Source organism: Platalea leucorodia (genome assembly GCF_965183815.1).
Source record: "Platalea leucorodia genome assembly, chromosome: 7".
Taxonomy (NCBI): domain Eukaryota; kingdom Metazoa; phylum Chordata; class Aves; order Pelecaniformes; family Threskiornithidae; genus Platalea; species Platalea leucorodia.
This window is the reverse complement of record NC_138829.1, coordinates 41,555,869-41,576,781: the sequence shown is the minus strand read 5'-3', so window position 1 is coordinate 41,576,781 and position 20,913 is coordinate 41,555,869. Positions and strand designations below refer to the sequence as shown.

Sequence of the window (20,913 nt, the reverse complement as noted above, 5' to 3'; positions counted from 1 at the left end):
GCTCTCCAAAGATACTGCACCTCAGCAAGATGCTGGAGAAAAACAAGCAAGCCCATGGCATTCTGCATTCATTTCAGTCTCCAATTAGGTTTTAAACATTGCTTTCTACAGAGTGGATTACAGTAGTTTAATCTTGAGGCAAAAAAAACGTTAATGACTGCATTTACAGGGCCTAAAATCCAAAAGAGGTGATACACAGCAGAACATTGTGTGAAAAAGACAGAAACTAATGCAACTGACTGTATAATGGTCTGAAAGCAGCTTGTGCTATTTAAGTTTTGAGTCTGTGTATCAAACTGAAGATCAGTTTGGCCAATATTACTCAGTCCTGCAGCAAAACCAAAAGCTACCAAAAAAACAACTCCATCTATTTCTATGAGGCATGTCAGTATTGATCATGAGCAAGAGCAGCTCTTCAGCTTGCTATTAGCTCACAGCATACTACATCTGTGCAGTCAGGATGACTAAGACTGACTAACTAGCTTCAGATTTACTAAGTCTTTCAGACACAGTACTCCATACTCACGTTCTTCAGGGTCTTCACTTGTTTGAGAGTTACTGGGTAGAGCCTGAACAGCAGCACGTGATTCAGGTGTTGATTCAATAGGTCCTATTCTATTGTCCCTTTGTTGCTGCCATTCCTGACTAAAGCCGCCATCATCTGCTTCAGCATCTTCATTCTGAGTCTGGTTTGCTGGAGCTCAAAGGAAGAAAGGCATTTAAGATCTCCTTCAAAAATGTACCTTCTAAAACATGACAATCTCTCCACATGTAAGATCATAGAAAAATGAGGGGAAAAAGAAGTATTGCGTAATATTTAGTAACATCTAACATTGGCACACACCATTACAAGACATTCTCACTTAGGATTTTAATATTTAAACAATCAGGAGTCAATGTGCACTCCGCAGTCACAGCATCTGCATGCTGCACTCAAGTCCTAGTATTCAGGAGTACTTCGACATAACAGAGTGGAAGTTCTGTGGTGATCTAATTTAAAGATTACAGTTTAAGGAATAATCTTTCATCTAATATTACATTAGCTTCTTTAGTCAACATTGACAGCTTAATTTTCCAGTGAAATAGAAAACTTTATTGCAAGTTACATACACACACCCCTTCATGTTAAATTCAGAAACTCTCCTCTGCTTTAATAATACATGTAAACACCCCCACCCACATGTTTTTAGACACTAGCTACATAGCCAAGAGGGCTAGACACATTTCTGTTTAATAGAAACATAAATGAGCTAGCATTATACTGTATCATCGCAATTTGACAAGCAATTGAGCTCAGTCAATAGCTGTCTATTGAGAGTCATTTCATCACCAACATCTTGGACGCCAGAAAAATGAATGCGAGAACATTAACTGCATAATAAGTAAGCAATTGTTTAAGTCTTGACAGATTCACCATTCCTAATAAGGTCTCCATGCTTTCGTTCTTCTACAGCAACCAGGACACTTAAAAAGCTAAAAACCGAAGTATCCATAAAGATGTATTCCGCTAAAAGGACAACTATAAAGGCTTTTCAAAGAAATATTCACCTTGTTTATCATAAGTGGAGTTTTTGGAAGCTTTCCGTTGGGCTTCTGGATCTTCCTCAGCCATGTTCACTAGCCATATCATTGTTGCTATTAAAAAAAAAAAGCATAGCTAATCATACCTTCAGATGTATGCAATTCTGAGATAGTGCTGACATCAATCCTTTTTTTTTTCTTTTTTTGATACAACTATCTTTTGCAACAGGCAACTTTACTCTTATTAAAGCACAGTAATATCTGGAACACAGCCAGTACCAGCTACAACACGCACTTAAAGAATGTGGCGAATAGAAGTTTTATTTCAACTAGATGCTGAAAAAAATGGCAACAGCTGTTGCCAGAGAAATTACTTCTATATATGAGGCCCACTCTGAAAATCGGAATTAAGGATTTCTTTACTTTTTTCCATTAATCAGTTCTTTTATCTGCAAGCAAAAAGGTCTATTAAGACTGGTACTGAGGTACATCAATTCAGAGGCAGTATCTGCATCAAAGTTAATTGTTCTCTGCCCCCACCATCACAAAGAATTCTCCAATCTGGTGGTAATGAAATGTTGTCACATTTAAATGGTGTATTTTAATGCAAGTTTGTGGTTTCTCAGTGCTAACCTCTCCTCTGACAAAACAAAAAAACAGGCAGCTATGAGTAGTATCAGCAAAACACAGCAAGAGTGACAGATAAAAGAAACGCCTCCCCTTTCTCCCCTGTAAACTTGTCCCTGAAGCAGCCAGTCCGTCTACAACACGATTCCTGCTTCCAAATGCAGGCCTTTGTGGAGCACCAGTAGCATAATGATTTGTGATTAACCTGTTTCACTGTTTGTCCATATGATTACGACTAGCAACACGGAACTTCAGAAACAGTGGAATTATGTACTAATTGATACACAGGTGATAACAGCAATTTGCATTCAGCAGGTTATTTTTGCAACTGCAGGGAGAAACAATGTATCAAAAAAGACAAGCCCTGGAGAAAATAGTTCTGCAAACTAACTTCTTCCTGGCAATTTCTCCCTTCCCTTCCAGTAACACACAGGTTATTTAAGCACTGAAAGCTGATAAATATTTTCTGAAACAAATGCTCCCTTTGAATAGGCTTAATTCACAGTCCAATGACATACTTTTTTGGCCAAAACAAGGTATATTACCATTTTTCCTGTTTGTATTTTGTAGCAAAACATGCTGGTTTTTATCTTGAAAGATCTTGGCCAGAAGATGTTCTACATTTTTGAGTCAACAGTGAAAGGAAAACTGAGGCCCAAGCGAACAGACTAAGAATTCCAGCTGACAAGCATCATGTTAAAACACAGAAAAATGAGAAAAATCACTTCAGCTGAGTGGGTGACTGTAAGTTTAAAGTATTTAATGAAATGTACTTACAGGAGTAAATAAGCGCTGGGAAGAGAGTTTCATTTCTCTCTTGAGCTGTTTCAACTAGCATACGAAGAGGACCTTTAGGACACAGGACAGCAACCAAATCTGAAAGAAGAGTGAACACATCTTACATCACTGCAGGCATAAGAAGTTTTTTCTAGAACACTTGCAGCGACTGGTAATAAGATAAAATGCTACCATGAACATAGACTTCTGAGAGCATCATTGGCCACAAGTCAGTATCCTACAGGAATACTTTTTAATTTTCTCAGTTATACAACCTATTTTACATATTACTGTAATATGTATACAAATTTAAAAAATGTGTGTTCCTCACTTAAGATATTATGCAACTGCAAATGTATCCGTGTCTGTATGTTGACTTGCAAGTTGAAAGCAAATAATTCACAAAAGCTACTATTCAACTAACATCTTGGAAATACCCAAGCTTGCTTTCTATTATCAAAGCTTTTCTTAACCCAAGGTTAATGCTAAAACAAATTTTAAGACAACAGGTAAGTGAGGCTTACATAACTTCTGTGAAGTACACATGACTGCCAATTTATTTCCCACTTCTTAAAGAGGAAAAAAAAGTGAATGTGCATGTGAAGAGGAAAAAAAAACAGGTTTATTAAGCATTGCAGAAAAATGCTGTGTTTGCATAGATTTGAGAGGTGTTCAAAGCATATTTAGCATAAGACAACAACAGCAGCTTTTTATCGCTTCCCTCAATTCTTGTTCATGGGACAGTATATGAAACTGGGTGAACAAGTAAAAAATAACTGAAAAGCAATCATTTACAAAATAGGATGACTGTACAAGTTACTCATACAGATCAAAGCACAGCATTAAGAAAAAACAATCTATCAGATGCTCCATTTGCTTTCTCACCTGAATGTTGATGGTTTGTTAATGTTATTTGCAACTCCACAAGCAACCTCAGCTGCTTTTCCCTTGTCTTGCATATTTGGACTGAAAGCTGTAAACATTTACATATTAACCTTGCTACTACCTTTTGCAGTTGTCCACTCACTCTTCGAGGACATGGTTTAGTGGTGGACTTGGCAGTGATAGGTTAACGGTTGGACTCTATGATCTTAAGGGTCTTTTCCAACCTTAACGGTTCTATGATTCTATGATATGTCTTTACATTCATTTGAAACAAAATCTGACACCGAAAGGAACAGCTTACTTGTCAGGAGCTGTACGTTGCACAGAGCAGGCCTTCTGCACCTGAACTAACTGCCCCAGCACGACTGCCGGTCCTGCTCAAGTAAAGAATTCTTAGCGTGGGGTCACAGGCTTTGAAACTTACCTCCCCTTTACTCAAAACAACCACATTACTGTCTTGGAATATGATCTGAAGAGTAATTTTGTTTTGCAATCACTGAATGAAGGCTGAATGCTTGGAATAGTCAGATTTGTTCCAGTCATATGAAGGGTGGAAGTGAGGAGGGGGGGATGGGAAGGTTTTCTTAACGTGCCTCATGATCCATAAGCATACACATGAGGGACATTATTCCTCCCTCTGAAGGAAGAGGACCCCTAAGGAGTACACTGACCTACCAGAGCTAATAAAATCTTATTAACCCCTGCACTTCTACAACTGGACAGATTCTCAGTCTTTATAATTATCAGTGACCTTCAGAGTACACATTCATCACACTTACATGCTTCCAAAAAAATTCAAGTTAGGAGCACACCTTCATGCATACACTTTGCTGTAATGTTTTAATTATGTCTAAGTAACTGGATTTTAGTCTCGCCTGAGAACTAAATCTGTATTTGGGATATAGAGTGATCTTCTTACCAAAAGTGTCCAGTGCCCTCTAAAGCTTTATGAAAAAACTACATCTAGGTATCTCTCAGTCATCATTCTGAAAAACTGTAATATGCAATAATTCAAATGAATTTTCTTTTTATTTAAAAAAAAAAATCAAGGAAACAGATCTCACAACTATATCCTTCTAAATGTAAAATGACTTTGAGCAACGAAAACTGCCTTTAATCCTTCCTTGCTTCCTCATTATGTTATTAGGCATGGATCAGGGAGTTGTTTCTATGTCCACAAATATGAGCAATTTGTAGGTTGGGCAGATCTATACCTGTATGGGACTGTACCCAAACAACAAGCTCCTAAATTCTGAACATAGGATAGTTTCGAAGGATTCTTGGGGAAAATGAGAAGCCAAAAGCTCTCCACCTTCATAGAAGAGATCAAAATGGCAACATAGGTGTCTTACATCCTCCTCTCTTGAATTATTTCAATTCTCCTCCCCAAAGAATCTAGGAAGTCCAGAAAAAATGAAGGAAGATGGCACCACACAGTCATACAAAGCCCTTAGCTGCAGGGGACCGATCTCAGTTTAGATCGTGATCTTATTTCTGAAGTGTATAATCACTTTATCCACTACTTTGGACGATTCCCCCCTTTTTTCTTTTTTTAAGGTCTAGTCAGACAAACGGAAAAATCAGGGAATTCCCACCATAATACCTGTTACTATGCCTTGCCCCAGACCTTACCATACACTGAAATGACAGCCAGGATAAGCCACGCAGTCCATTCAGGAAGGTACTTAATGAACACCAAGGCCATGAGAGCGCTTATCATAATGAGATACGCCTGCTGGAGCCGAAGCGGACCCTTCCAATGAATACAAATCATTCCCACAACACCAAAGTTCCAGATCATGAGTGCCACCGTAATGTAGTCCATGGCAACGTTATACGTCTTAAACACCTCACTAAAAAAAAAAAAATATGGAAAAGAATACAGACTGCATTTGCTTAAAACAATGGAAACAAGTTACAGATGCAAGCTTCAGAATATTTTGTTTTAAAAATTTTCCTATTCTATGTAGTGACACAAATGTAAAATTCCATCTCCAATTAGTACTTAACAAAGTACTTAACAAAGGGGACAATTTTACCAGTGTTTGCTTCACACCAACTCCTTTACTTTTCTGAAAATTTTCATTAATATTCTATTTCCTTCTCAATTAAAGCAGAAACTGACAGGAAAGGACTTTACTGCAAAACCAGTCATTTTGATTATGCTCATGATTTTTAAAAATCAGAAGAACTTGTGAGGTTATAATGGATCCTTAAAGGCATGCAAACAGATCTCTCTACTTACCTGCTGCCTGTGGAATGGAAACACTTTGCTAACTTCAAAGCAAGACATACGTGGTTATTCTGTGTTATTCTTTGTCATAAACACTAAAGTAAAAAGCTTTCTTTTTGGATGAACCGTCTCACGTCTGTCACACCAAATACTATAAACTAATTAAGACCCTCGATAAGTAAAACCAAAATAGACACATACATTGTCACCAAGTCACAGGTGATTTCCACTGACCCAGGGAAGAAATGGTTGTGATGGCTTTTGCAGATTCTGCTGCTACCAACTCAGCAAGCCACTAAGAATCTTGTAATTTGCATGATACTTTCCTCCAGGAAATTTGTCTTCCCTAGTTGTTAGCTGGCCTTTGAGATGTACAGTGTTAACAGGATGCCCCTTACTGCCATCACATACAATTGGTCTACAAACTCCCTCCTCACTCACGGGACCCCTGCAAAAGGGAGGCAGCAGGGACAGATGAAGGAAAGCACAGTGCCAGGAAAGCCTTCAGTACCTCTCCTCACATATGCTCATGGAAGAGTGCCAGCGCCGATCCAAACCCTAAGGAAGTGAGCTTGGAAACTTGTCTCCACCCAGACGACACTGCACTCGTGCAGCACACATTGCCTTGTATTTCAAAAGTCATTATTAAAGTTAGAGAAAATACTGACCAAAAAAGGCATCACAGATCACTTCTGGAAAAAATTAGTGACTGAAGGAACACCATTTTCTCCCCCCAGAGACCAAATTAAATAAGCTTCTTCAAAGAAAAGTGTATCTGTCATCAGGAGGTACAAAAATATACACAGTATAATAATTTCACGGCATAACTCTAGTTACAAACCGTGATCAGGTTGCCCATTTTAGAGAATACCGAGTATTATGTACAACTTTGCTTGATGTCTGGATAAAGGCATGCTTCCAAAATTGAAAACAAAACCACTGAATGTATTTTGGTGAGAGTAGATTCTTTACAGTCGATTCTCCCACTCCCATGCAAACGGCCTTTGCATATACAGCTCACCATCAAAGCCATGATGTAAACAACTGCCCTTGAGTCATACGGCTATGAAAAATTAAGTTATCAGAAGATATGCTAGCAGAATAAGCTACCCTGTCGAAGATAGCTCATTCTGATGATGCATGTGATGGACAGCTTCTGTACAATATTCAATGCACTATAAACCCATAAATATCTCTTTTATGTGTACTCTATAAACGTATATAAAACTAAACATTTTATTGCAATAGCTTACTCACTATCATTCTTCTTAAGATTTAAGGGCTAGTTCTAAAATAAATACATACACAAAGCGATACATGAAAAACAGCATATTAATGCTTTAGTTCACTTACCCCAGGTAGATGAATGAGAAAAAGAAAAGCAGCAAAAGAGAAGAAATGATAAGCCAGCCATGGATCACCTGGAAAAAACGATTTCAATACAGATGTTTTTTAGATTTGTTATTTTAAAGTTAATATCTACTTAAAAATGCTTTTAAGGTTATTTTCCCTTTTGATTAAAGCAAGAAAATTATATTCAGATATGTCTGTCTTTGGTTGTTGTTAAATTCCTATTTAGTTTATACACATTATTGTATTTCAATTTACACTTACGAATTTTAAGTGCTTTGCGGTCTTTAAATAGAAGTTCTATGCAATGAAAACTACTGTTGGTATATTTTTAGGCCATTTTGATAACAGTGGTATATAACATAGCAGACATATCCAGCATTACACAGATGGAAAACATGATTAATTTTTGCACAATTAAAAAGCCTGCTCTGATTCCAAATAATTTTCAGAATACAGTTATAGAATTAAATGCTGGAACACAGAAAAACCTTCAGTGCTTATCTGTTGGAGCTCAGAATTAGCATGTCATCGATGAATGACTATATAAGGATTTCTGTATTCTCTATCAATCATCTATAGACATAATACCTAATTTTGATATGAGAGCAGATATACATGCCCAACAATTTAACAAAAAACAGTTCAGGGTTGTACTCAGCGGGGACATGCACAGATTTAAACTTGGAAATGACAGGCACTCAGACTTTGTACTGACAAAAGTGCATACCACTCTTGTATATTACATGTAACTGTGCCAAATTAAAAATTAAGATTGAAGAGCCCTGTAACTTTGGTAATCTCTGAACTGAGAATGAAACATATATTTGTCAAATTCCCAGTACAGAACCTTATATATAAAACCAGACCCAACATCATAAGTAGATAGCCAGTCAGAAGCAATAATCTAGACATTCAAGCTGCATAAGAAATCCTGCTTCGAATAGACATGCTCAGTGGAAAATTAACTGGTTAAATTAGCTATATATGTACACCAGATCGAAGTATTCAGAAACTGTTTAGAAATTGTGCTATCTATTTCTCTTCTTCTGAAAGATGTGTAGTAGGATGCATCTTATGCTATAGTTTTTAAAATATTTTGAAAGAATATTTCCTATTAAATATTAATAAATAAAAAATTAAATTAATTTTAATATGAAATATTGTAAAGCCCATATGCACACAGACTAAAGGAATCACATTTACATGAGGCAACCAGGACTTCCCAGCAAATTAAGAATCTAGCTATTACAATTAGTAATTTAGTACATTTAGTCTAATACTAAATTTTTCATAGGCATTTTTAAAATTCTCAGCAATTTTGGAAACATTCGTTCTCCTCCTTCACACTGTCTGTCTTTCAAAACGGGTTCAAATTTAACCTTCAACCTAATAAAACCTGTCATTTAACTTCCTAATCTAACAGATTGGCTTTCCATATTTGCTAGTGTATTCTCAAAAAGACTTAAGAATTTCCCACATGTAATGAGCATGGTGCCTGTAAAGATCCTGCAGGAAAACTGCCAAAGTATCTGTCTCAGTCCATCAAACTGTCAGCACTCATAGCAAGTGGGGGGGGATAAACATACTAAAGCTGAAGACTGATAGGTACCTGAAACAGAATCCAACTTTTAAACAACTTGTAAAGCTACCTGTGTATCTAAGTCGTGACCTAACAAGAGTAATTTTATTTCTCCGTAAAACTAGTTGAAACCATTTTAAGAAAAATGGCAAAGAAAGCTGTGCCATTGCTTTTAATAATAACATGACTTCTATCTGTAGTTCTTCTATTTGTAGTATAAGCTCTTAAACTTTCTTACCACTTAAGAAAATAACATGAATACTAATGTTTCATTCTAGCCAAGTGCTAACAATGTCAAACACCAAGGCCATAGTCCAGTAAATGCTTACACACACTTTTCCTAACTACTGTCAACAGTACTAAAGGAGGTAGTTTCAAGAGTAGACATAAGTGGGCATTTTACACACAGATGTTTGTTTTATCCACCGTATGTATCTCACTTGCTACAGCATTTTCCAGATCACCGGCCTCTTTTCATACAAGTGATTTTTCCAAAGTATTTCTTGTAAGTTTTGGCCAGTGTTTTCCTAGCAAGATACCATGACAGGTTTGTTGCCCTCTAATTAAAGAATTTTCATTCTTCATTTGACAACCACTTCAACACTAATTGATTGCTGGTACAGAGTCAGCTTTTCCTGCTACAACTTCAATAAGAACTAAGGATTGCAGAATGCAGAGAATTAAAATGAGCTACAGCTGCCAGATTTTGGTTAGGCAAACTAAAACAATGAAGAATGCAGAGAATAATATGTTAAAAAGAAAAGCTAGTCAAATAGAATCACCTCTGAAGATGCTGTTTCTGGTTAGATTTAGGAGCTAGAATCAGGACCATGCTTAACTTATCACGTACAGGAGAAACATAGGAAACTAACAGCAGTAAAGCTGAAATTGTATTTTCTTTCTTCAAAGGAGTTTTCAGATAAAAATCTTGTGAAAATAAGCAAGTTATCGCTACCAGTTGGAGGCCTAACGTTCTTTCATTGTAAGTTCCATTCCCGATAATTTAGACTCCGTTCTACAAATAGAACTACATGTTAAACAGAATTCAATGGACAGGTAACTACATTTTACAGCATTCTGGTACAGCGGCATACAAATACTCTGTTAGCAATTCCAAAAATAAGAAGTTAATTGTTTCTTTTAATTAACGTAAAATATAACTACAGGAAATTTCTGTTTTCTAATCATTCTAATTTTTTAGTACAACAATTATTTTTGTTTGGAGAACATGCAGTGCTTTCTGAGGTTAAGAGGGAAGCCAGAAATGTGAAAAGCTTAGTAAAAACTAGTTGATGCCTTCAGCACCTGAGGAGAACTGACTGGCTGCCAAGGAACCTAGCTGAAGTACATCTATTTGACTTCATTAGAATGAACAGAACCAACAGTTTATAAAGAAAACTTTGTCAGTTCAGATTTAACACCACACTGTGATAAAAGAGAAGGTCCATACTTTAAAAAACACTATTCCGAGCTGTATGCAGACCCAGGCAGAAATCATTTCCCCAGTCACTCCACAGATATTTTGTAAAGGGGTTTCACCCGCAACTGTGAAGATCAAAACCATTTTCCCCTCTTGAAAACAAAATAAAGCAGAGCAAAGCTATGTGCCAGTGCATGGATCCCACAGCCTGTTTTACAACTATGAAATGCATTCAAGGTTCTGGCTGCACACTGGGAAGTTTTATTATGCCAAGCCTTGTCAAATGAGTCTTTAAGATCAAAAGACAACCAGGAATTTTCATGAACTCCTCCTCCCAGGCAGGTGACATTGCAATTATTTATGCCGAGCCTGGACTTGCCTAGATTACATCATTATATGATTGAAGTCTTTCACAAAAGAGCCTTGGAGCCTCTGTCTTTGCTATAAGGATATTGCCTGGCGTGTACAGCCACGCACACATCACACTCTTGGGAGACTTTTATACTGGGGGCAGGGTGGGGAGAGGGGAGCCCTTAGAAAGCCCCTGAAGTCCCGAATAGCTTTCCAGTTGTAGGACCCGTTCTGTACTTTGTCGTTCTTGACCACAGGAAGATTTCAGTACATGGTACATTTCACAGGTATAGGAAGCAATGCCGCCCTAATTGTAACGGACAAAACAGCCAGCAGTGTTAGCACTGGGCCTTTGCTCCCGCATTGTGTCAAAGGAACAGAAGCCACAAAATTGAAACAGTGAACTGAATCACCAATTCTGCTACTTCTGCTCACTCATCCTTGATAACCCTTCATTTTGTTAATTCTTGATAATCTGTACTAATAAATAAAACTAGCACAATTACTCAAGTCAATTATAATTATACTCACCTTGTAGCACCTGTATTTATAAAGTACAACCAGGAGTATGGTCATGACAATGATAACGCTGATCATGATAGCGGCGTTGAGAATTGAATTCAGGGCTCTCTGTCCTACTGTCTCTGTCTCTTCTGTGAAAGGAGTGTAGATGCTACAACAACAAAGAGTCAACTGAAATGCCACTGAATGTACAGATGTTTCTGATATGCGAGGCCAACATCAAATGAAATTGCAGTAATCTTTCAATTCAGAGCTGTAAAAGCAACAGCTATTTTCTACTTCATCAAAATTTGAAAGGCAGCATAGTATCATATTAGGCAAACTTTAATTAAAAAAAAAAAAATTCCTTAAAAGACTTGCCTTTCCTACATTCTTAAGATTACCACTATTTTCTACTTTGTAAAACAAACAAAAAACAGAACTCCACCTTGTTTGATGCAATTACTCACATGCTATGAATCATTAGACTGTTACTGCAGCTAGATGTTTATAAGCACACCATCTAGTGGATTTACAGTCAAAGGTTCCCCAGTGATTTCAACAAAACAATGTATGGGCTCAACTCTCTTTCTCTTAAAGAAATACAACCTGGGGCAAAAAACACTTCATGATGGGGAAGGGGGTGGCAGGGCGAGAAAACACCATAAATAAAATCTCAAGAAAAATAATTCCTTGATCAACAATTTTGATAGTGAAAAAGAACTCTGTGTTTTATTGAAACATTTTATGACATTCTCATATTACACAAACATTTCAAAGCCACACACACTTTGAATCATTTTGTCTAAACGTTTTCGCAGTGGAACACTTAGACTGATTTGCTGCAGGTTCCGACAGGCTCAGTGTTCTTCCTTTGTCTCCTTTCTCTCAAATCAGCTTTCACTGAAATTGCTTTTTTTTGGCAACATTAATTCTTTGCCAAAAAAAAAAAAAAATTCTATACAGGAAACCTGCTAGGAAAGTTTCTGTAACTGCAACAGAAGTGAACCTCATAAAGCTATCTTCCTCTTGCATTTGAATTTCTTTATCAAACAGCATAGGCGAACCAGAATTTGGCATATATGTTACTTCATTTAAACTAGTAGGTTTTTTTCCTTTTCCAAAACCTTTGTATTCTAGCAGAGTACAACTGAAATGGCTTTGGCTCAGGATTGAGTTTATTTTATAAATACCACAGGGCACAACAAAGTATTAAAATGAGGACCTGGGATTTGAATCAAGCAGTAACAACCAAGATATTATCCCAACTGGTCACCAGACAGACAACAGATGTCAATAGTACCACGAATATAGAGTCTGGTTTCTGGACGGAATAAAACAAAACTATCTCTGGGGTGGTGGAGGGGGAAAGGGAGGCAAGAGGGAGTTCACTGCTTGAATTAGACTCCTGAAGAAATGAAGATTACAGAAAATTATCTAAGTGAGTCCATTGAAAAGATAGGGGAAAAAAATGATACATACAGCTGTCCATCCTTGCGTGTATAAAAGCTGACAGACTTGATGGTTGCAACAACGACCACCATGCAAAGTGTGACAGGTACAAACAACATAATCACATGTTTTGCCCCATATTTCAGTGTCAGCTCCTCATCTTCCTCTTCGTCTTGTTCCACCACTTGCTGAACGTTGTTTTGTGGCTGCCCATTGGTCTCAGACTCGGGACTGTCATTTCTTCTGCGCTCACTGTTATCATGGCGACGTCTTTCGCTGTTGTCATTCTGCAATACGTAAGAAAAAGTTTCCTCAGCAACTATCCACAATCATATTCTTGTACACTAAGCTAAAGGTGATCTCAAGGGGGAAACATGTAAGGTAATATTTACTGTCAAGAACACTTGCCGTAGCAAGGACTTAAAAAGTAGTAATTAATTGCACGACATAGTTATCAAAAGAATGGGAGCACAAGGTTATGTTAGAAGCATTTATATTAAAAACAGCAGCAGCTGAAGGTAGCTCTGGTTGCATCAAACAGCCTATGTCGCCCTTCCTTTAAGCAGAATTTTAAAAGCCGAATAAAGACAGACAGCTTTTTCCCTTGGTCCAAACTACAATTGATACAAGGGTGCATGACAGTAGATTACTCACAGCTTGACAAGGATTAACTGTATCTGTTCCTAGAAATAATGCCAAACAGACATTTATGAACCTTACTCCGTGAACGTCCCAAGAAAATTTCTACTTTCCTTACCATGTTACTCCCACTACAGTACACTAACTAGAATATAAATTAAAATGGAGTTTCACGAGGTATGGTGTTCCCACATTTTTAGCAAGAAGAATGACACAGAAACAGCGATCAAACTCAGGTAATTCTCAGTCTTTCCACTGAAATTTGATCCCAAAGTTTTAGTGTGATGAGCTAAGCGTGCGGATTCTTTCGCTCCTTTCCCGAGGATACTACTGCCACATCCTTTCACTGACACTAAAGAAATTCCACCACCCTTGTCAACAAATATGAAAGAGTCTCCTAGGCTTCCTGATACTGCTACATGAAACATCACGGGTATAATTCAAACACAAGGACAGAGGTAAACTTTCAATGGAATTAAGATTAACCACAAGCAAAAACACAAACTGGGAACACCACCTACAAGTAAATGATCAGGTCTGCACTGCTGTTGCCACAACCCTTTTGCCCCCTCTCCGAGAAGCCCTGTCAGCAGGGGGCATTCAGCCTTTTATATGTGGTGTGCACATACAGAGAACATAACAGGAGAGTGAGCTATGCCTCACCTGTTCTGGACCGCAAAGAAATGAAAGCATTTTACATTTACCAGTCACTCTAAACAATCCCTAAAATGCAACAGTTCATACAGTCTACTCTTTTTTTTTGCTGTATTACTACATCCAAAGTCAATGCTGTACTGTTCCCACTTCCTCCACTCAAAAGGTTTAACATAAAAGAGATGTAACACAAAGATTTTTGATTCCTTACAAAATTAATGTCATTTCTTTAGAACCACTTCATTTACAAACAGTTCAGTTTGAGTAAGTGCACTAAAGCAGCTTTAGATTGAAATGTACAATAAACTGAAGGAAGATACCATTTGCAATACCTTTAAAATACCACTCAGTTTTAGTAAAATTGCTCTAGATGTAAGATAGGGCATTGAAAATAACCTAATGTATTTCTGCTTAAGTACTCTTATCCAGGTAATTTTTTCCTTAAACATGCAATGTTAAAGTCTTATTACCTGTTCTTAATAGCATTTCCAAACATAACTGCTGACTTGTATCTCATCAACTCACTGCAGTTTTTTGATAAATCAATAGTAATTTTGGAGATTCTTTACAGACAATTTTCCCAGCCCCACCCTCAGAAAAGATAAGATGTTAAGTACACACTCAGGAACTCATAGTGGGGTTTTGAAAAGCACTTAAGTGATTACGGAGTACAAGGGACTGGACTTTGAACTGCAAACACTGACACTGCTAAAATCTTGGTTGAAGCTTTACAACTTCCCCAACTCATGGAAAATTAGCTTTTACAAAACATTACAAAGTAACAATACACATCAAATGTTTTGCCTATTTACTCCTTTTTTGTGGTATCGTCAGGATCAAGTTGAGCAGCGTTTCAAAAACTGTCCTCTAAGAAAATTTACTTTATTTTTCAAAGAGGAAACTGAATATAAGGGGAGGAAAAAAAAAAAAAATCTAAAATTGTCTTCATTAAGCAATTAAAACTAGCAGGCAAACAGATTTTTAGAATTAAGGTTTTAACTTTAATTTCAATTTAGTATCATTAACTTAAAATATGTCCTGAAAAAGATTTTGGGCTCAATATTATTTCTTACTAAACGAAAGATTCATTATAAATGACTTGGCATTTTGCATAAAGTCCTCACACACAATTATTGAAAGTCAGACAGAAACAGGAGTATGAGAGAACGCAAATAAAGAGATCATATTTAATTGTTCTGAAACGCTGGCTGCAACTGGACCTTCTTCTGTACAGATTATAGCTAAAATGTAACATTTTTCACTTTGATAGTGAAACAATAAGCTTACCTGTCTAAATAAACTGCCTAAGATGATCATAAGTAACACTACGTTGGAGATGATCAGAGCCTTGGAACACTTCACAAGTAAAGCTGACCTAGTGTTTAGGTTTCTGCACACTTGCAGAATACATTGCTCTTTCTCTGCTGTAATAGCAGTCCTGAATGAGGGAGCACTTACACCTATCATAGGCACAGAAATGTAAAAAGTAGAATAAAAATCTACAGCTTTGCAAAGCAAACACAAAAACAGCCAAAGGAAAAGCCTGATTAACTTGCACACCACTACAAGAAACTGCAAAATCAAACATAAAGAGAAAAATTGAAGAAATTAGACCAATACGTGCCATTTTATTCCCTCCACTAGTTAGGAACAAAGACACAATCACAAAATGCCTTCACATATTAAAACACAGCGCATGAAAACCAGACCAGCATCAAAAGAGTTAAGAGTTATTCTCTCATTCGCTGTTAAAACTAGAAAAAAGTTGTCCTTTCAGGCTACTAAAGCGTAGCTAAATGTGACATGCGCGTGCCCCTCTGCTTAAAAGAACAAAGTGCACTCATATCCTACCTGATGAGTATTAAACAGAGCAGAGGCCATGGACTCTTGCTGAAGTGGAAGCAAAGGAACAGACTCTTCACTTTCCTCAGACATAGTTAAAAGTGAAAATTCTGAAGCTAAAAAGTCAGTAACACCTGTTGTAACACCGTAAGCAAACGTAAGTTACGAACTACGCGCTTTCAGGTGAATAAACAATATCAAAAGCAAATGATAGGGTTTTTTTTTCCTATCAGGAAAATAGTTAATAGCAAACCCAGAGCAATGCCCCTGAACCAAGAGATAAAAACCTACCATATTTGATAAAAAGTTTTTATTTATTAAATCCAGATTTATACATCAGGAGCAGACCCCCTTGCCTGACAGTGGGCACAGACTTTGTTAGTTCTCACATACACCATTTATGTTCAAAGGTCATTATACAGTGACAGATATTGAAGACTGGGCTGAACTCTTGGTGTGTGATTGAAAGAAGAGATGTCAACTTATAGTACTTAGTGGTTTCACATGCTGACTGCTAGCCACAGAAGCTAGATATACTTAAGCAGGAAAGAAATTTTGTACATATGTACAAAAACAAAGCGGATGTGTGTAGGGGAGAAAAATCATTACAACTAAGTATTGAAACTACACCTAGAGTTACACTTAAACATGGAAAGAAAAAGCACAAGTAGTAGTTATTCATCTGTACAATCTGTCAGTGAGAAGTAAATAGAACCATCCGTCCCTCATTGCTGGGAAAGAGCATCACCAAGCTATCTGTAAGGATGGTGAGCCCACAGCTTATCGCTGAGCTCTGCCTTTTTAATCTGGCAGTAGTGTTCAAAAGAAGTTAATCTCTCACCTGTCCAAGATGAAAAGAACTCTTTTTCATTCCCTCTGCATCAAAAGCACAAAGGATGCAGTAGGAAAGTTTTCACTTTTCTAGTTTTATTAACAGTTTCTATAATCAGTAAGGTCTTAAGTCATTGACTTCTTAATTTAAAAATAAATTTTCAAATGTTTTGCATTTTTACTGATATAGCAGGATGCTGATCTGAGATAAAGACAAGGCTTTTTCAAAATTCTACTTAAACTGCTGGGTTGTATAGAAGAGTGAGGGCAGGGATCAAAATATTCTCTTGAGTCACTGCCATAAACATGGCTACAAGTGGCCCAGCCTCACAAGAGCATTTCTGTGTCACAAGGAAACCTGATATTCAAGAGCTATAGCAGGAACAAAGAACTGAGCATGACAAATCCAAGAGCCTGAGCACCACACCCAAGTACATCATCTAAACTTGGTTTTAGCAAAACACATGCAGTACAATGAGTACAGTTTTAGCAACAATTACGTGCTTAGGTCTTTCAAAGCAATCATATAAAACTTTATGGTTTGAGTGCCCCTTCCCCCGCAAAACCTCAAGAACTCTGACAGCACCTTGACAATTATTCACAAGTGAGACCGTGCTGCTCTTCCTGCATAGTAGTCCTCCAGCAGTAGCAACAACAAAACCCAAGCTTCAAGCTCTACCTAGACTAAAATTAATTCTGTGACTGAGAGACCTGTGAATCACGCAGACCACAGCCAGGCTAGATCAAGAGAGCTCACTAAATCCCCTAAGGGCCAATGTTTGACAGGGAAGCATCCCACCCATTTTCTTATTTTTCTTCAGGACTTGGTCACCCCAACACCACTTTAAAATGGGAGATGTCTTATCTCTATATAAAAATGAGTTTAGAACATCAGATATTTTACAGAATATTTCAGCACTGCTTATCACCACAACAGTCCAGATAGAGAAAACTACTCCCAACAAACAGATTTCTAGATTTCTGAACTGTATTTTCATCCACACTCATTATTCATCCTGATTTAACTGCTACCAGGTAATAAAATTTTGTTACATACAGTGTTGCTGAGGTGGTTATCAGGGAAGTTTTCTGTCAGCTGCCCATGCTGAAACTGGGGTAAATGTGCAGACAGTTCTGTCATTGGGGCTGTCCTCTGGAAATCGCTTATTTCTGCACAAAACGGATCTTTCCTCTTGAGATGCTGAAAGGAAAAAGATGTGTAAAAAGCCTTTGTTCTTATATGACTAAGTTCTCCATCTCCTCCCTACCCCAATTTTTAGAGTTCACGCAGACCAAAGATAACCATTTTCTGTCTACACCATGATACTGAGCTGTATCGCATCTTCACTAAGAGGTCATAATAGGGATTTTCCAGCATAAAAATAAGAGCGTCTAGGCGTTATCAAATTAGTTCATCAGCCACGGAAGTAAGCCAGCAACAAACTAATCATTCAAAACAATTCTCCATTCCTTCTTGTGCAATAAATGAGAAATACTGCACGCTTGCTCAGAGAACAACTTGGATGTTTTTATCTCAGCAGAGTACAATTGCTCCAAGTTGTTCGGTTTTGGATTGCTGATAAGCTCAAGGGGAATCTTCAAGCAAGGATGACTGAGTTACACTTGATCATTTAAAATCTGGATGTATCTTTAATACTGTAATGCCCTAAGAGCGACCTAGAGCTACACAAAACAGTATTTCAGCTGAGCCGCGAGAACTAATGTGCATTCATTTCCCCTAGTGGTAGGTTTTATGTATTAGCTAAACATACATAAACATGCCATATGCTTGTAACAGCTTTATACATTCTTCCATAAAAAAGTCACATGCTAACATTTTCCTATGGAAACATGAATAAGCCATGTGCTCCATAGGAAAGGAGGATAAAGCAATATAGGTGAAAGAGGAAGAAGGGTGACGTCACTACATAAGTTTCAGAAAAAACATAATTTTAAGAAACAATGAGTAGGCCTAGATAAATCACTGGCTTGGTTACACAAAACATAGGGAAGTGAATAAATCACTGCCCGAAGGGTGGAGTGCCAGTCCCCACTTCCATCCCAAGTGGCTCCTGCTCCTACCTTGTACCAATTCTAGCACTCATCAGTCCTCTTTACAGTAGATTTTACTCACTAAAACGGAAGAAAACAAATCCAGGAAAAGAAAACAAAAATATTTTTCTGCTGTTTTAGTATACTCAACTGATGTACGGAGGGATCTCGAAAAACTCATACAAGGGAGGACATCACAAAGCAAGGCCTCTCACTTTTGGCAGCAGCAAGCCACAAGTGCTGCAAGACGGCATCTTAAAGAGGGAGTTAAGCTTGTTTTCATAAGTACTAAGATGCAGAAGCTGTTTCTCTACTTACAAATAAATACATGTCTTACAAGACTAGCGCATAGTGCTTACTAACTTCAACAGGGACGTAGCTTACACTAAAGAACCATTAGGCAGCAATGCCAATTTAGCAAGTCTAGTGGGAGTGTGCAAACTGTTTGGAAAAAGAAAGACAACATAGTATTCACTAGAATGGCTCTCTTCCACATTTATAATTAAAAATCAAGCACATCTAATTTAAAATATAATGAAATGTAAGATTAGATGAAAATAAATAGGCATTACGTTGCTTTTACTTTTAAAGTTTTTGCTCTAATTCTTTGGTTGGGCTACAGAATATAAACAATATTGTTTTGGTAAAAATTCTCAGTGACAGGGCCACCATAGAGGAAAAAGTTGAGTATTTTTATCCAAATGTGGAGTATCAGAACGAGATTTTTCACATAGCAGCATGTCAAAATTCTAAATAAATTACAGGAGAAAGAAAAAAACAACCAAACAAACACAAAAAAACAAAACACCAACTCACAAAATCCTATTTAAAGAATCCTAGTAAAGAAAACCACCACAAACTCACCAAACAAAAAAACCAGCTACTGAGGGACAGAGGGAAACTGAAGAGGGAGGAGTAACTGACAGCAGAGCTGCACCAAAGCCTGAATGACCGTGTCTAACAGACCTCAAAACTCACGGCTTGTTAAAACAATCCCTTTTGAAAACTCAAGAGCTCAGAAAATGGATTCAGGACATTTTCCCAAGCAACTTTATTTTCTATTTTGAAATAAATGAACACTCCCAAGTTTGAAATTTAACTATGAATGACTGAAATCTAGAAATGAACTGTGCATAAGCAGACACAAATTAAAGTTTTGACTTGTTGTACCTGAAAAGGGACTCACCGAAACGTTTTTCTAATGAAGCTGTTAATATTAAAATAGCTTATCTAAAAACGTTCTTCCCTGCTTCCTTTGGCGTTCCTTAGTAAGAACAGCAGGAGTTACAACTGCAGTTTTCGTGCGTTTACATGTACCCTCGTAAGTAGAGGTAGCCCTTAAGTAAGCTCAGTAACGTTTTCTCTGCTCAGAAGAGAAGGCACAGCAAGCACCGATCAGCCACACGCAGCAAGCGCGGCGCGGCCCGGTTAACCCCTGCCTTCTCTCTCAGACGGGCACCGAGCAGCAGCCGCGGCGTTCCCGGGGGAACGCCGGACGCCCCGCGGAGCTCGCCTCAGCCCCGGCCGGAGCAGCCCCGCCGCAGCCAGGGCCCCCGCTCTCCCCCGGCCGCTGCCGAGCCGGCACGGGGCCCCAGGCGAGGCGAGCGGCTCCCAGAAAGGCGGCGAGGCCCCCGCCCGGCCTCACCAGCCCCCCCCGGGCCGGAGCAGCCCGACCGACCGCGGCCCCACTCGTGCCCACCCCCGCCCACCCCAGCCCCGCTCCGCCCGGCCGGGGGAGCGGCCAGGGATCCCGTCCCGGCCCCGGCGCCAGCCCGCGGGCGTGTGGCGCAGGGCTGGCACAAACCCCGGGCCCCCCCCCCCCCCCCCCCCCCCCCCCCCCCCCCCCGCCGCCCCGGCCCCCGGCTGCCCCGCCGCCGCCCGGCCTAAGGGGCGCCCCCGGCCCGGCTCCGGGTGGCGCCGCACGCGCTGCCCGGCCCGGCGGGCGACGGGCGCCCGCGCCCCCGCGCTCGCCCCGAGGCCGGCGGCGGCGGGACCGGCGCTGCCCCGGGCCGCCAGGCGCGGCCGCTGACAGACCGACCTGCAGGGCGCCCCTCCCGCGGGCTCCGCCACCGGCTCCTCGCCGCCCCGCAGCCCGGCCCCACTCGCTTCCGGCCCGCGCCCCGCCCGCCGCGACCTCACTTCCGACGGCGGCGGCCGGCAGCCGCGGAGGAGCGGCGGCGCCAGCCCCGGGCAGCC

General features: G+C 39.2%; 1 protein-coding gene across 7 annotated transcripts in view; it reads right to left on the bottom strand.

The window, feature by feature from the left end:
• The window catches only part of PSEN1 (presenilin 1), a 41,858-nt gene that overhangs the window by 19,310 nt on the left and 1,635 nt on the right, over positions 1–20,913 (bottom strand). Inside the window, exons 1-9 of one of the 7 annotated variants that reach the window (XM_082318031.1) lie at positions 20,756–20,836; positions 17,723–17,866; positions 12,730–12,986; positions 11,278–11,419; positions 7,397–7,464; positions 5,443–5,663; positions 2,926–3,024; positions 1,549–1,635; positions 527–700 (exon numbers count right to left, since the gene is read on the bottom strand). In XM_082318031.1, coding sequence (XP_082174157.1) covers positions 527–700; positions 1,549–1,635; positions 2,926–3,024; positions 5,443–5,663; positions 7,397–7,464; positions 11,278–11,419; positions 12,730–12,986; positions 17,723–17,806 — 1,132 coding nt within the window. In that variant the 5' untranslated portion in view covers positions 17,807–17,866; positions 20,756–20,836. Of the gene's footprint in view, positions 1–526; positions 701–1,548; positions 1,636–2,925; positions 3,025–5,442; positions 5,664–7,396; positions 7,465–11,277; positions 11,420–12,729; positions 12,987–15,843; positions 15,969–17,722; positions 17,867–19,903; positions 20,149–20,751; positions 20,837–20,913 lie in introns of those variants that run through there. The other 6 variants (XM_082318037.1, XM_082318032.1, XM_082318034.1 and 3 more) reach the window with 6 other exon arrangements.